General features: G+C 39.4%; 1 protein-coding gene across 1 annotated transcript in view; it reads left to right on the forward strand.

Annotated features, from left to right (window-relative positions):
• Positions 1–16,410, forward strand: part of LOC103178234 (sorbin and SH3 domain-containing protein 2) — a 127,198-nt gene that overhangs the window by 93,472 nt on the left and 17,316 nt on the right. The window contains exons 16-22 of the mRNA XM_042341065.1: positions 2,080–2,255; positions 6,034–7,590; positions 10,720–10,806; positions 12,128–12,228; positions 13,040–13,086; positions 14,852–14,966; positions 15,094–15,222. Of these exons, the coding sequence (XP_042196999.1) occupies positions 2,080–2,255; positions 6,034–7,590; positions 10,720–10,806; positions 12,128–12,228; positions 13,040–13,086; positions 14,852–14,966; positions 15,094–15,222 (2,212 nt within the window). The remainder of the gene's footprint in view (positions 1–2,079; positions 2,256–6,033; positions 7,591–10,719; positions 10,807–12,127; positions 12,229–13,039; positions 13,087–14,851; positions 14,967–15,093; positions 15,223–16,410) is intronic.

Here is a 16,410-nt window from a genome sequence, read left to right on the forward strand (position 1 = left end):
TCCCAATTGATCCCACCCCCCCTCTCTCCCCATAGCCCAGCAAACTTGTCCTCCCCAAATATCAATTTACTTTTCTCTTGAAAGTTGTTATTGAATCGGCTTCCACCACCTTTAAAGCAACGTATTCCAGATCCAAACAACTCACTGTGTGAAAAAAGTTCTTCTTACCTCCCCTCTGCTTCTTTTGGTAACTATTTTAAATCTGTGTCCTTGGGTTACCGACCCACCGGCCAGTGGAAACAGTTTCTCCCTGTTCATCCTATCGAATCCCCACATAATTTTGAATACCTCTATTAAATCTCCCCTTAACCGTCTCTCCTCCGAGGAGAATAATCCTAGCTTCTCTAGCCTCTCCTCATGACTGAAGTCCCTCATTCCTGATACCATCCTGGTAAATCTCCTTTGCACCCTCTGCAATGCCTTGACATCGTTCCTAAAGTGTGGTGCCCACAACTGAACTGGTTGCAGCTACTTTGCAGGGATAAATGCACAGTGTAATTCAACATTAGCAGCTTCATCTCTTTAATTAACTAATTGTCCTGAATATCATGCTCAAACCTTTCCTGTTAGTGAAATTAGAAAGTGGACTACAATCCAGCAGACGTAGAATCGATTTCAAAATAATCAATTTGAAAAAAAAGATAAATAGATGCTTGGGAGTTACAAACCTGAAATAGTCTTAGCCTGATCATTGAGATATTTTTTGTCTTAATTTAGAAGCCGGTTTCTGTTTAAGATCTGCGGAAAAGTGATGTGTGAATTAAGAATTAAGAATGAATTTAAGAATTTTCTACAATTGTGAATGTTTTTAAACCTTGGGACACATGGCCCTAAAGGGTAAGGGAAGGTGCAATTTTCGGCCTTTTATTAAAACAAAAACGATATAATGAATCAATGAGACTTAAGAATTGCCAATATTATTAACTAATAGTAAATTGGTCACAAATAATCCCACGACTTCCAAAATTTTAGAAAAAGAGCTATATTAAATGCAAGGATTGTTATTAAAGAGCCCAGGGCTGCAGAATAGTAACATAGATGCACAAATTCTAGGTGCCCACAGCTTGCACCTCCTCTGTTAAATAAATTTGTTCTAAGAGGAACGTTTACAGGTGAGTTGCTTTATCTCCTACCGTTCTGGCAGGGAGAATGTAGCAAGTGATTCCAGAACTTTTAACAATAATAATCCTTGCCTTGACATAGAACCTTATTGGGAGAACATCTCAAAATGCTTCAGAATTTTATTGTAAAATGTAGTGACTGTATTATGCAAGCAAACATAACAGCCAATTTTCACACAGCAATATCAATGAAGAGAATGACTGATTTTAGCTGGGGGATTGTTGCCCAGGAAACTGGGAGGAACTTCCTTCGCTTTTTGAATAGAGCCACAGAAATTTACAGAACAGAAGAAGGCCAGACAGTCCATCATATTTGTGCTGGCTCTATTAAAAGCAATCCTTTAGTTCCATTTACCAACCCTTTCCACATATTTGTGTAGCTTACCCCTTTCTAGACTTCTTCAAGATGTCTCAAATTGTTTCACAGAATATTATTGTAACGATATTTTGTGGGCGAAACGCAGAAGCCAATTGGCACAGCAGTGTCCCACAAACAGTCGTGGATTGAGTGATCAAATTATGTGGATCCTTTTGGAAAGCTAATATGGATTTATGGATAATATGGAGCCTACGTGTGCCATGGGATCTTTAAAGTCCACCTGAACAGGCAGACTGGACCCCAGTTAAACTTCTCTATCAATGCAGCCCTGATCAAATCCTGGCGTAGGGCTTAAACCCACAATATTCTGATTCAAAGGCAGATTAAGGTAGGTTTTCACTCTAGTAGGGTGAAAAACAAATCATGCAACTTTTATATTGGTGCATCCGATGCTTTTGATATTCTAGATCTTATCATGATCTTATGAAAATAACAGGATCTGGTCCTTCTACTTCACTTATAGTTGATGGACAAAGCGAAAACTGCCTATTCTCCTCTACTAAGTGATCATTCACTCTCCAGAGCACTAAAACAAGAAAAGAAAATCATGCAAACAGTCTCATTTTATTCTGTTGTTAGTGCCAGGAGTTCAGCAAGTGACTACAGAAAGAGGCGGAAGTCTGAGCCAGCAGTGAGTCACCAGAGAGCACAGAACGATCAAGCTGCACAGAAAAGTGGTGACCCACAAGGCTTAAGCAATGTAAGCAGGAAGTCATTGACCAGTTCTTCTCCATCATCGCCATCCAGAATTAAAGGTAGGAATTAGGAAAGACAGCTGCAGAAACCTGCAGACACAAGACATTCATTTAACCTTACTTCATATTGAAATTGGTAAAAAATATGTCCAAATGCACCTTTAAGAGTTAATAAATATTTCTAATTGTAAAAACAAACAATTGCTATTACGACTGCTCAGTGACTGAATGAGCAAGACTCTCCGTGAATGGGCACTGATTTTTCTTTTTATCAAATTTCTAATGAAAGGAATAGTGCCTTTACCTTGAGGTGAACTGTTGGTATTCATCTCTCCTGTATGAAATACCTGAATTGACTGCCAAGGATGTGCATTGTGTACTCTGGCTATTAACCTCTTTAGAGATTTCTCCTCAAAGCCTATAAAAGACAAATTTGCAGCAACAAACATGGTTGTAAAGTAAGATATTTGCATATGCACAAAGGAGGAAATTAAGCTTGATATTTTTAATAATTAAAAGCTGTTTGAATATTTCAATGAGCTTCAGAGAGCAGAACAATTGAAACAAGTTATGCTGAATTAGAACATTGAATTCTGGTGAACTTCCTGTTTGAGGGCAAATCATTTTCTTAACGTTGATTTTAGTTTGTGTCAATTGTATTTGTAAGAAATAAAGGTATCTGTAGTATTGAGATGTTTAGGTGGTTTCTGTGGTTTAAGTTTTGCTTTGTCAATTAATATTTATTGTTAACATTTTGAAAAAAATTCTAGTCACAATTTGGCTGGAAAAATAAATAGTGGATAGCTCAAATAAAGTGTTAAGAGCAGAAATATTCCCATTTATAACATAAACACTGTTTTCTTATTTACTTATTATAGTTGAATAGTTTATTAAACTAAGGATGCAAGTTGTAGCAATATTTTCAATAATTATGGTTTAAAACAAATTATCAAAATGTGATGAAAGATACTAAGATTCAGCATTTGTGTTGCTTTAGTTTGAGAAATGTTATTAAATTATAAATCTATTTGACAAAGTGGAGGTTTGTATGGAGGATCATTTCAATTATGTTATCAAAGCATTGTTGAATTTTTCAGAAAGTATTGAAACAACCTTGTAAGTTTGGGGATTACAATTTTTCCACTACAAGGTGTGTGTAGTATTCTTTATTTTCTTCCTGGGATGCAAGGTTTATAGCTACAGTCTTCAGTTCTCTTGCAATAGTGTGCAAAGGTGTGAATTTTTGCATGTGCTCCAATTACATTTATATGACTGTAGACTGCTCCACTTAAATGGTTGTTTTAAATTTCACTCCAGCAACAGGAGAATATTTCTGTTCCCCTCTCTTCCTATTTTCTGTATCTTCTTCCATCGTGCACCGCATCAAATTGTTGAGAACACAATTCGTGTGCAAATGGTGCTCTTGATCAAGCTAAGAGGCATTGAAAGGAAATAAAGGGATTGCTCTCTATTCTCTTTGTTTCCTCTCTTCCTGTAAGCAAAACTCTGCTCTGCAGCCCTGGCCCTGAACTTTCCCTGCGGGAATTAACGTGAGTTTGCACTTATTAGTCTTGCAGCTGTTTGGCACATGAACATATTGTACTGCTGCACCTTCACCCCTCTGCCAAATTAGCCAAGTTGCTCAAAGGCACCATATACAGCTGGTATACCAACACTACTCACTCTTATCATGGGGCCAAGGCAACATTGTGTTGGAAACAATCATGGCACTATCAGGGATAATTTCTTTTAAAAGTACCCATATTTGTCATCCTCATAAACCTGTCTAAAACATGACAGTTTGTTCTAAGGCTTTAATATTTAATAATATAACTGATTTGTGGAGTACAGGAAGTCATTATAAAGGCTTATGTTTTATGTGTTAGTGTTACAAAATTGTCTGCTTTTTGACCACTTTTAGCTTTGCTTAAATATGTTTCTTTTTGCAAACAATTGATGTTTTCGGGCAGTGAGGATCCAAGTACTAACTGCTTTCACACTTTTGTGCATGTAATCGCTAAACCTTGTGAACATTGCATTACTATATAATGTCTTTGCCCCGTGTTAAAATGCAAGAAACGCAAAGTGATTCATTTCTGATAAATCGTGTCATTAAAAAGCCTATTCTTATAAGCAACTGCCAGCAGCTCAGTGTCCTGCTTATTGAATATAATAGGGATCTGTTTCGCCCACAAGTGATCAGCCAATTCACTTTACAGAATATTCTGTGAAGCACTTTGAGATGTCTAGAGGATGTGAAAAGCGCTATATCAAATGTAAGGATTATTATTATCTAATCCTATGAGGAACTGAAAGCAGTTCAGATGAAAACGTTTAATCATTTTCACAACACATAAGAGGTACTGAAAGTGAGGCTTAGACCAGTGACAGTAGTCTGAAAGGGAATTGTGAGTTGGTACACTAAGTTACATTTGTGGTTAAAACATTTTAAGAGCAATGTAATCATGTAAGGGAGTTTTATTAAAATACAGGCCAACCCCATTATAATACAATTACTTGGGTTAATAAATTCAGATCCCGCATAAAGCGCACATGCTATAAAACACCTGCCTGTCATCGCTTTGGGTAGTCTGGTTGCCTAAATCAGCTGATGAGAATAATTTTCATTCGAAAAATGAGAGAACGTTTCAGTTCAGTTTTATTTTGTCATCCGGTTGTAGACAGACGAATGACTACACAGCCATAGGGTATAAAAATACAATGACCCAACTCTTGATACACTCCATGAGTTGTTTCTTCCACTTCCGACGCATCGCTCGTCTCCGCCAATACCTCTCCCCAAAAACCGCTGAAACCCTGGTCGATGCCTTTGTCACCTCTCGGCTGGACTACTCCAATGCCCTCCTCGCTGGTCTCCCAACCACTACCATCTATAAAATCCAAATCATTCAGAACTCTGCCGCCCGCATTCTCACCCGCACGAAACTCCGCTCCCCGATTACCCCAGTCCTTGCCAGACTGCACTGGCTGCCTGTCCCAGAGAGGATCGATTTCAAGATCCTCACCCTTGTATTCAGGTCCCTGCACTCCTCTGCATCCCCTACCTCTCTGACCTCATCTCTCCTCAAAACAAGCACCCGTTGCCTTCGTTCCTCCAGGTCTGGCCTCCTCCTCATCCCCCGAGTCCTCCGCTCCACCCTCGGCGGCCGTGCCTTCAGCCACTATGCCCCGAGGCTCTGGAACTGCCTTCCTCACTCCTTTCACCTCGCTCCCTCCCTTCCCATTTTCAGGTCTCTGCTGAAGACCTTTTCTTTTCGACCGCACCTTTGGTCACCTTCCTCTCCCTCCCCCTGGCTCGGCCCCGGGATCCGTTACTGTAAAGCGTTCTGAGACGCCGTCAGGCGTGGAGGGCACTATATAAATCCAAGTTGTTGTTGTTGGCCATTCACATTCAACTGTCCCTGTCACAAACGCGCATTAGCTCACCAAAGTTAAGAATCTAAAAGGCCAGTGTACACCCTTTTTTGTCTGGGTACTGTTAATATTTGGGACGTCCTCCCGACGTGAAAAGCGCTATATCAAATGCAAGGATTATTATTATTATTATTATTATTTACATAAAACAATTAAAATCTTCAGGACTCTTAAGGGGAGCAGCTGAGTGTCTATCGAAACCAATCAGAATGTGTTATGTCTGCGATGGTTAATATTTTTACAGCTTAGTACATTATATAGTAATTATGTTCATTCTGATTTTCTCTTGACTCTTTCTTTACATTTCTTAATCATAGTTACTGCTACAGCAATCCTGTCCTTATATGCCTGTTAATTCTGGAAATGTCTCTCTTTTAACCATGCTGCTCTATGGATCTGAAAGGTGGGAATAATAACAAATCATATCCACCTCTTCTTAGCTGTGTACTTCAAAACCAGAATGCTTCTCATGAGTTAGATTATGGTAGCCGCCATAGCCAGCCTTTGGTGATTATTACACCAAGCCCGAAAAGAGCTGTCATTTTTAAGAACAGCTGGCAGATGAACCGACAGAACGCAGAAGCTTGGAGTAGCACCGAAGAAGCAACTTCACCTAAGATCAGGTCTCGAAGCTGCGATGATCTGCTGCAAAATGACTATGTCCAAGAAGCTCAGACAAAGTCTGAGAGTATGGTATCACTGGTTTGTGATGAACAACCCAAAGACGAGTACTCCAGAGGCTGGCTCTCACCACATGGCCCTGGAAGTACTCCCTGCCACAGACCACGAATTCGCCATAAGTCTGCACACGGTAGCAAAGGGTTCTTGAAATTGTACAAAAAAATGCACCATATAAACCGCAAAGACTTATTGAATCCAGAAGTGATCTGCTCAGTCAAATCCAGGATTTTACAGTATGAACAGGAGCAGCACAAAGACAACTTTCCAGATTGGAAAGAATTGTCCGATGAGGTGCCGAGGGATATGGTACCAACTAGGATCTCTGAATTTGAAAAACTCATTCAGAAGTCAAAGTCCATGCCTAATCTTGAGGGGATTTTATCCGATAACTGCTTTACAATTCCAAAGAAAGCAGCCTGCCCAAGACGGCGCCTATCTATTGAATCTCTATTAGACGAGGAAAACCATGGCAGAAAGATCTCTATGCTGCAGCAGCAGTTTTATTCATCAAAATCTATTGTGCCAATTCATATTAAAGTGACCAACGAACATCAACAAAGAATGGCATCCCAGTTTGAATATACTGAGGTGGACAGCGATCACGAAGCTGTGGTATCAGACCTCAGTGATTTCATTCAGATTGAAGGTTCTTCCTTCTGCAGTGAAAGTGACTTTGACCATTTCTCTTTTACATCTTCCGAAAGTTTCTATGGCTCAAGCCATCATCTCCATAACCATAAACATTACCTTAGTTCCTGCAAAGGGAGGTGTCCAGCTTCCTACACGAGGTTTACAACAATGCTCAAGCACGAAAGGGCGAAACAGGAACAAAAAACAACTTCGAAAAAGCCAGAACCTGAATCCAACCTTTCAAAGCTAGCATTCCTCGTCAGTCCAGTGCCTTTCAGAAGGAAAAAGGGCTCAAATCCTCAAAAAAAACCCGAAAAGTCAAAATCTAAATCATCTGTGTTTGAAGCATTGGATTCTGCTTTGAAAGACATCTATGATCACATTAAAGCAGAAAAAAGGCGAGGCAGTTTACCAGATAACAGCATATTACACAGACTTATAACAGAGCTGCTTCCAGACATCCCTGAAAGGAATTCATCCCTCAAGGTCCTAAGGAAGAAAAGTAGTCCGCAGCCTTCCCATCAGCAACCAGAGGACATAAACTTTTCCTTGTACCAGTCTGATTGTGAAAAGTGTCCTTTTAGTGCCTCTTATCAAGATATGGACACCAACAACAACCCAGAGAATGATTACACTTTGTGCTACCAAGGTGGAGCAGAATTCCTAATCTACAATGTGTGTCTGAGAGTTGTGCTGATCTACCATTTAATTTTCCATCTATTTTAGTGCTTAACAGCATGAATTTTAATAAGGCAACATAACATTTCTTTGATGCATGATTATTTCATCTTGTCTTTAAAATTAAGATTTGGTAGATAGTAAGGTCCAGTTCAGCACAATGAATTTGCTGACTTTTTTTTAAATCCAGGAAAATGTATGCAGCTTGTGAGAGCAGCTTCTTGTCAGCATCATATATATTATGATATATATGTTCACTTTTAGATTTTGTCTTAAATATTGTGTCTCCAAAATATCACAACATCTTAAACAGTGGATGCATTTGTCACATTGACCTCTTTTGAACACACATTTAAGCAGAAGTACATTAACACATGCTTGAGGTTCATACAATACAGCTGAAGTCTGCAATTCGTACATATCATAGAATCATAGAATTATACAGCACAGTAGGAGGCCATTTGGCCTGTTGTGTCTCTTTGAAAAGAGCTATCCAAATCAATCCCACTCCCCCTCTCCCCATAGCCCTGCAAACTTGTCCTCCCCAAATAATTGTTTACATCTCTCTTAAAAGTTGTTATCAAATCTGCTTCCACCACCCTTTCAGGCAATCCATTCATCCAGCAAGCTTTCCCGCCTCTTATCCCAGCTAGGACCACCCTACCCGGCAGGACTTCGACTTGCACGGTTAACAGGAGCTGAGTGAGATGTGAGAGTGAGATGACCCCTAGTGCCTGGTCCTGCCATTGAGCCAAGAATACTGTGGACCCACCTGACTAGGATCCAGACTACTGAGACTGCCACAGAGGGCTGGCTCTATTCCGACATTCAATTGTCAGGCATGTCACCTTGAAACCAAGTTCAGCTCCAAGGAGACCCGCTTACCTCCCACTCCCCAGGAGGATAGTCACTAGTTGGTCGTTTGACATCTGATAAGCATGGGTTTGAGCCCTTACTAGGTGGATGGTGTATAGATTTGTAAACCTGTGAATGAGCCACAGCCCAATTCAGACCAATCACAATTATACTTAGTTATTATACCAATATAAGAAATATTAGAATACATGACATTAGAATATACAGCACAAAAACAGGCCATTCGGCCCAACTAGTCTATGCCGGTGCTTATGCTCCATGAGAGTCTCCTCCTGCCCTTCCTCAACTAAGCCTTCAAGCCTAACCTTCTATTCCTTTCATGTACCTATCTAGCTTTCCCTTAAATACATCTATGCTATTTGCCTCAATAACTCCTTGTGGTAACATGTTCCACATTCTCACTACTCTCTGTGTGAAGAAATTTCTTCTAACTTCCCTATTTGATCTATTTGTGACTATTTTATATTGATGGCCCTGGCTTTGGTCTCCCCCACAAGTGGAAACAACTTCCCTATGTCTACCCTATCAAAACCTTTCATCATTTTAAAGACCTCTATCAAGTCACCCCTTACAAGAGAAAAGAGTCCAAGAGAGTTCAAGAGAAAAGAATCCAAGAATATTCAGTCTTTCCTGATAGGTATAAACTTTCAGTTGGAAATATTTAACTAGAATCAAGGAAAACATAACTCGCATAAGCTTTGTAGAGCCACAGGTAATAAACTTTATTCTAACCAAATCATTTTCCTTTTGTTGAAAAGGTGTGTTTTACTTTGCCATTTCAGTCCACTTAAAATCATTGTTATTTATTTCAACACATTCAAATGTATCATCTGTGTTAAGAAAGTTTGGTGTAGTCTTTTAACAGGTTATTTTTTTTCCTGCTTGGCCTTAATATATATGTCACCACATTGTAAAACGCTACTAATAGGAAGTGATACTAATGTGTAGTTTGTAATCCACAAATTACTTCAAACTCAAGAGGCAGACTTACCTGTCTTCTACTCCTGTGCAAGTTAATCAATTATATCACCCAGCTACTTGGGCCCAGTTTCTGTTGCTATTTTGCAGCAAATTGCTGTGAGGAAAAGCAGTATAAATCTGTGTTTATATATTGGGATTTATTATACAGTATATCAATTTATCAATAGAGTACTATTGCAGGCACTACAGATTGATTTGCGATCCACTTTGAATATAATATTGCTATTAGTCCAGTCTTAACAATTGTACTATTAATCAATAAATAGTACAGTATTAACAATCTTCGTCCACAAGAATGCAATCGCTTACACTTTCCAGTAAATCAGGTACAGCTCTGGCAAGTCCCACTGTCATGAAAGGCCCTGCAAGTATCAATTGCAAGTATTATTATTGTGGAGTCCTGTAGCTCAGTGGTTAGAGCACTCGCTTTGCAAGTGAGAGACCTGAGTTAAATTCCAGGGAGGGCGAAACCTTGGGCAAGTTTCCTTACTCCACACAGAGCCTAATAATAATCCCTCCAAAACCAAAACCAATAATAAATTGGTCATTTTCAATCTACGACTGTTTGTGGGACATTGCTGTGCGCAATTGGCTGCCGCGTTCGCCCACAAATATACAGTCAATTCACTTTACAGTGTGTTCTGTGAAGCGCTTTGGGACGTCCTCCTGACGTGAAAAGCGCTATATCAAATGCAAGGATTATTATTATTATTATTACATAGTAAAAAGGATAAGTCATAACCAGATAATTATCAAATTTACTGGGAAATATCACTTTTTTCCACCTATTACAAAAGCCTGGCCATGATTATGAATCCCTCCCCCACAGACTAATTTTTTTTGATTAGCCGGGTGTTTGACACATGCAGCTTCAAAGAGGCCCATTAACCCCCACCCCACTCCAGGAGGATGTCACATTAGCCATTTAACAACCAACAATTGTGGGTTTGAGCTCTCACTAGGAGGAGTCAGTTGAGGGATATGAGAGGAAATTAGGATTATTTAATTTCTTTTTATATATTTTGGGATGGGCCAATGGTCTTTAGTTAATCCTGTATATTATATTCCCAGTTCTAAAATGGAAATAATCTGCTACTTTAAAAGCTTTCAAAAGGAGCCAATATTAATAAATTTTAATGTTAATGAAACTGCCAACATAACAAGGGAGCCTTTAACAAAAATGACCATGTTTGGTATGTTTTCTCTCCCAATTGATTACATCATATCTGCTGTATGTGCTCAGTGATGACCAAGGTACTCATATTACTTTCATATGTCCAGCACCAGCAGTTTCACGTAGTTAGGCACAAGGCCAAAACAGATCTCAACGGTAAGTGTCGCTTTTAGCTCACCCACAGACCATTCGATGTACTTCTTCCAAATCTTATGCTTTCTATGCAGAATTTAGCTCAACTGAATTTTGCAATAAAATACACTTGTTAGAATATTGCATGCTAATGGTTTTGTTACGAAGGTCCATTAACTAACTGCAGGGCAATAGATAGAGGGGAGTAAGAAGGCAGTAATTGAATCAAGTTATTCTGGGGGCATGGGTGACTAGCCATTAACTGGTAGAGAATGTGTTATTAGTAAGATTCAAAAAGATGGTACAGAATCAGAAGAGGCTGCATAATTTGAGCATAATTTGAGCTCTTGCATCGGTACAATAATACAATCTGTTTAGGCAGTGCAGGATTGCAGGAAAATGTACAGCTTACTTTATATTCCTGGTCATTAAAACCACATAATTTGGCCCTTTTAAAATCGAAAACATTGTATGCAAATTTATTCAATTTCTCATTCTCAGCCTTTGAAGGCTTCACAACACTGTCCCTGGGAGTTAAAATGGAAGGCCACAAGTTGACAAGGATTTAATTTACTTACAAGTTAAATGTTCCACTCAAACAGTAGCTGATCAAAGGCAGTAACTGCACAGCTGATACCAAATACATGTCCTGGGACAGACAAAAAAAAATTGCAAACTCTTTATACACACTTGCCCATTATTGCTACAGTTTGAAATGCTCCAAAAGCATCTTCTAAAGGAAAAGTTTGCCAATCTCTCATTCCACAAACTTTGATTTAGCTGAGCTGCTGCTATGGTAAAATAAGATCCTCAGCTGTCCCCATCAATAATCGCTGTAACTTCATCCTCTCTGTAAGGCAGAATAGCTTACTATCCCCACCAGCACAATCTCTTTAAGTCTTATTCTAAAGGACACACTCGGCAACATTAATTCAGAATTCATTCATGCAAATGAAGTGCTATCAGTTGAGAAACACTAAGATTGGTCTACTGAGTAAAAATGGTAGGCGTGAGTTGGCAGGCATTTATTTTACTTACAAGTGTTCCACTCAAATATTAGGCATTTGGTTACAGATAGAAGGATTCTTCCAAGTATAGAAGAATTATACACTGAAATCTGTCCTTTCCTTGGGAAATACTAGATTCTTGGTTCTTGATCTGGTGTCAGAATCTTCATAGGGTGAAAACCATTGCAAGTTTTATTGTACCTAAGTAACAGGTAGCAATATTGAGCACAATAATCATGTAGATTATTTCCATTTGACCAAGTAGCTAAAAAAAACTGGTCGATGGCATTTACAACTTTGTATGGGTCTTTTAATTTGTTGTTCTTTATTTCGAATAGATCAGGAATCTCCTAGGTATATTTCTGAGATGGGTCGATATACACCAAGGAATCAAAGGGAAACGCCAGATGAAATATGTAGGCGCTTGGAACAAAGAGAGGTATGAGTCTAATAGAGGGCATTCGACACATACAGTCATTCACTCACTCACATTTGCTCTATGTAAGGGCAAAACTGCATGTACTTAGTCAGAACCCTGGTATCTGATTCAAGACAATACTTTCTCTCACTTTTACTTGTTTCACTCGGCCACACATTCTCATTCTCACGCACATTTTTTTACCTGCACTCTTATACGCTTTTACACTTTATCAATTACGCACGCAACTGTGCAATTTTAAACTGGATTCTGTAGTAACATATTGAGAGGGAGAAAAAGATTGGGACTTTCAATGCTATGTATTTTTAGTCAAAGCACTGTTTGAAAAGCTGTACGTTTTCCCTAAACCATTGGGGAGCCTATTTCCAAGCACCATATTCAGATTTCAAAAGATAGAGACCACAATTCAGCCAAGCTCACACAGTGCCATTGGAGCCCCATTGGAGAGCACACAACAACAACTTGCATTTATATAGCACCCCTCATGCAGGGTAGCTTCCCAGAGCACAGCATTTCCCTGTAATGTGAGTTGCTAGTGCCTGAGGAAGAATATTTGAAGTAGCAGATTTAAAGCTGAAATAAATCAATTTCCAAAAATCAACATTAAATAACCACCGACAACAGACTCAGTGACCACTATGGGTGCTTTGACTTAACCAGTTGGATCAAGTTTGATGGTGGGGAGGTTAGGGAGGGAATGGGGTGATATTTACTGACTGGCATGAATTTCTATTGTGATAATTAATACCTGTGACGATTATCCCATTACACGTAACACAATAATTTCTGATGGGGAATTTTGTCTTTTCAGAGACAGCCTGCTAAGGCAATATATGACTTTAAAGCTCAAACCGCAAAGTAAGTACTGTTTATTTATTGCTTGTAGTTTATTTACTGTTTATAGTTTATTTGCTGCTTGTAATTTGGTTATTATTTTTCTAGATGGTAATGTTTTAAGCAGTAGTGACCTGCTGCATGATGGAATACAATACAAAATACAATACAAAATTACATTTGTATAGCGTCTTTCACGTCGGGAGGACGTCCCAGGCGCTGGACAGTCAGGGAGCTGGAGGTCGGGATAGGGGAGGGTAGGAGGGTGGCTGAAGGCTCGGTCAAAGAGGAGCATTTTGAGACGTGCCTTGAAAGGAGGCAAGCGAGGGAGCGAGGCGAAGGGATTGGGGGATGGAGTTCCGTAGGGTGGGGACAGAAAGGCTGAAGGCCCGATCACCGTGATACTAAACAAATAGAGCAATCCAAGAGGGTACTTGGAAATTATTTGTAAGTGATACCAAATTGTTGCTTCCTTGCACTAATAAGCACTGATGGCTGATAGTGGCAAGGAAGCAACAATTTAGTTTTAACAGTTTAATATTGTTGGTCTACATTTAATTTTTCTTCCCCCCCCCACAATGACCACCACCCTCCATTTTCTACCAGATGAGGTAGAAATTGGAATAATTATAAACTCCAGCAACCTGACTCCCAGCAGATCGACTTTCAGATGCTCATTCTGACTTTCATGTTCTTGCCCCACTCTGCTGTGCAATATTCTCCAGTAACCAATCTCCTGTTCATATCTTCCGCTCCTCCAGCTTAGTTCTGTTGCCCACCGATTGGTACCAATAACTGCTCAACAACAGGTCAATACAATTCACTCATAAAGTCACTTTCCTGCTCCAGAGAGAGCAATTCAATCACTCCATAGGTGTGAATTTCCAATGTCAAAGCAATGTCAAAGAATTTCCAACATTCTCCATCCATTTCCATTCTGCTGTGCATAATTCACTGCCGCGTTTCGCCCACAAAATTTATAGTCAATTCACTTTACAGTATATTTTCGAAGGCACTATATCAAATGCAAGGATTATTATTATTAGTAGTAGTAGTGCTATTATTATTATTTATAAGGCCAAGCTTTCACCCACTACGTCCCCACTCACTGCGATCCTCCCAAAATCTAATTACATTGAACCATTACATTTACCGTCAGAACACTCCTTAAAAAAAATTCTTTTTGACCTTGCCATGCCTTCAAAAACAATTTTGGGTGATTTTACATTTGTTCCAAGAAAGAGTTTATTTTGAGTACTAAAGTGTACTTTTACGATATAACTTTCGACCATGTTGGAATTTCAAAAAAATCTGTTTGTTCTTGTTTGCAACATCTTTGTTTGGATGTTTCGAAAATTACAGAAGTTAAAATTTGTTATTGATTTCTTCAACAACAAAGAGCACATTGTACTGCAGCACTTTTATCCCAGTGATTAATATGGCAGAACCTGTAACAATGCAGCTGAGCAGGATTTTCCAGACAGTAACATGCTTTTGCATGTTTTGTAGCAAAAAAGCCCTTTGACCTCTGTGTCCCATTTCCTGTACAATAACCTGCACCTGTTCACAATCTCCCTGTGCATCCTTTGCCATCCTTGCTATACGAAGTCTTCATAGCAATGGAGCAGTTAGAGGTTATTCCAATTTTCTTCAGGGTAATTCAATATGGAGAATCTTCTGAAACACTTTATCACCTATGTGTTACAGTGTGATTGTGCCTAAAGGCCATAGAAAGCTCATGAGTCATGACCTGTGATAAGAACAATATTTAAAATATGATTGTCCACAGGGAATTGCCATTCAAGAAAGGAGACATTGTCTACATTCTCAGGCAGATAGATCAAAATTGGTTTGAGGGCGAGCACCACGGAGCTGTTGGGATATTCCCCATTTCATATGTTGAGGTTTGTAACTCTTCGCACCTGCTGTATAACATGGTATTGATTTATTTTACTGCACTCTATGGTGTTGTTATGAAGCTGTACTACTCGTGCTTTGATTCATGACAGATATGTTTGTGTTTCCTGGCAGAAGGTGCCCCCAATGGAAAAGGCACAGCCTGCAAGACCTCCTCCACCAGCAGAAATTCGGGAGTTTGGTGAAGCTATTGCAAAATATAACTTTACAGCAGATACCAACGTGGAGCTTTCCCTGAGGAAGGTAATTCTGGCTGCTAGAAATCTTATTTCTGTAAATTGAATTTGTTTTAACAATTCTTTCAACTTAGCTTCATACTACTGTCTCCAGTTCTATGTTCATAATACCCCAAAATGTCAAGTTGTTCTCTAAGCTGGTTTATTCTATCTGTGGAGCTTTTTTTTTAATATGTTCACATGTCCAGTTAAATGCTTTGTAAATTGAGTCCAATTTTCTTGTCTAGGCCCATAGTATGTACCAGTAATTACTCTTCAAGAATTAGGCACAAGATAAAACAAAACTTTAAGAGAGCAGAAAATAAGCATAAGTCTCAATTCCTCTTAGAAATAAAGCAGAAATTGGAGTGACGCTTCAGAGATGTTGGCAAAATATTTGGGTTTCATTTGGTCAGCTACCAGGTGTCTGACACATGCAGACATCATTATGCTTAAAAGAATCCAACCAAACTGAGACTTCCACATATGTATTCCACCTAATCATGGAAATTTGTGTGTCTGGAATGGAATGCACGCTCTCCCCCTGGAGGAACACATACTGCTTACCTAATTCCAGAGAGTGGAAGGCGCAGATTGGCAAGAGCCAAGACTTGGAAGCCTAGAGTGTTGGAGTACTGCTGGAGTTTCACCAGCTAAAACTAGCATTGCTAGCCATTGAGTACATAATCTAGCAAGTTTACCACTGCTGGCCCAGCGAGGACCACCGACCCAGAAGGGCTTAAGCTTGCAGGCTCAACAACAGCTGAGTGGGAAGCTAGATTGGCTGGTCTGTCATCAGCAATGCCCTGGAGTACTGCGGACTCACCTGGTTTAAAGCATTCAAAAGATGCTACCCTGCATGAAAGGGCTCTATATAAATACAGGCTGTCATCATTGTTGTTGGTTCATGAACTGGAATTTCGAGACCAGTACTGTCTGCTTGTCCAGGTGGACATTAGAAATATATTGGCACTATTCAAAGAGAGAAGGGAGTTTCTCCCATTGTCCCACCAACTATCTCCCAATAAAATAGATCATTCACATCATGGCTGTTTATGGGACATTGCTGTTGCGAAATTCTTTGTCGAATTCACCCACAAAACCCACAGTAATTCCATTTTACAGGATTTCCTGTGAAACATTTTGAGATGTCCTCTCAACATGAAACGCCTTGTACTAAATGTAAGCTTTATTATTATTCAATCCACTTGTTTCC

This window comes from Callorhinchus milii, unplaced genomic scaffold (assembly GCF_018977255.1).
Source record: "Callorhinchus milii isolate IMCB2004 unplaced genomic scaffold, IMCB_Cmil_1.0 Scaffold1, whole genome shotgun sequence".
Classification (NCBI taxonomy): Eukaryota; Metazoa; Chordata; class Chondrichthyes; order Chimaeriformes; family Callorhinchidae; genus Callorhinchus; species Callorhinchus milii.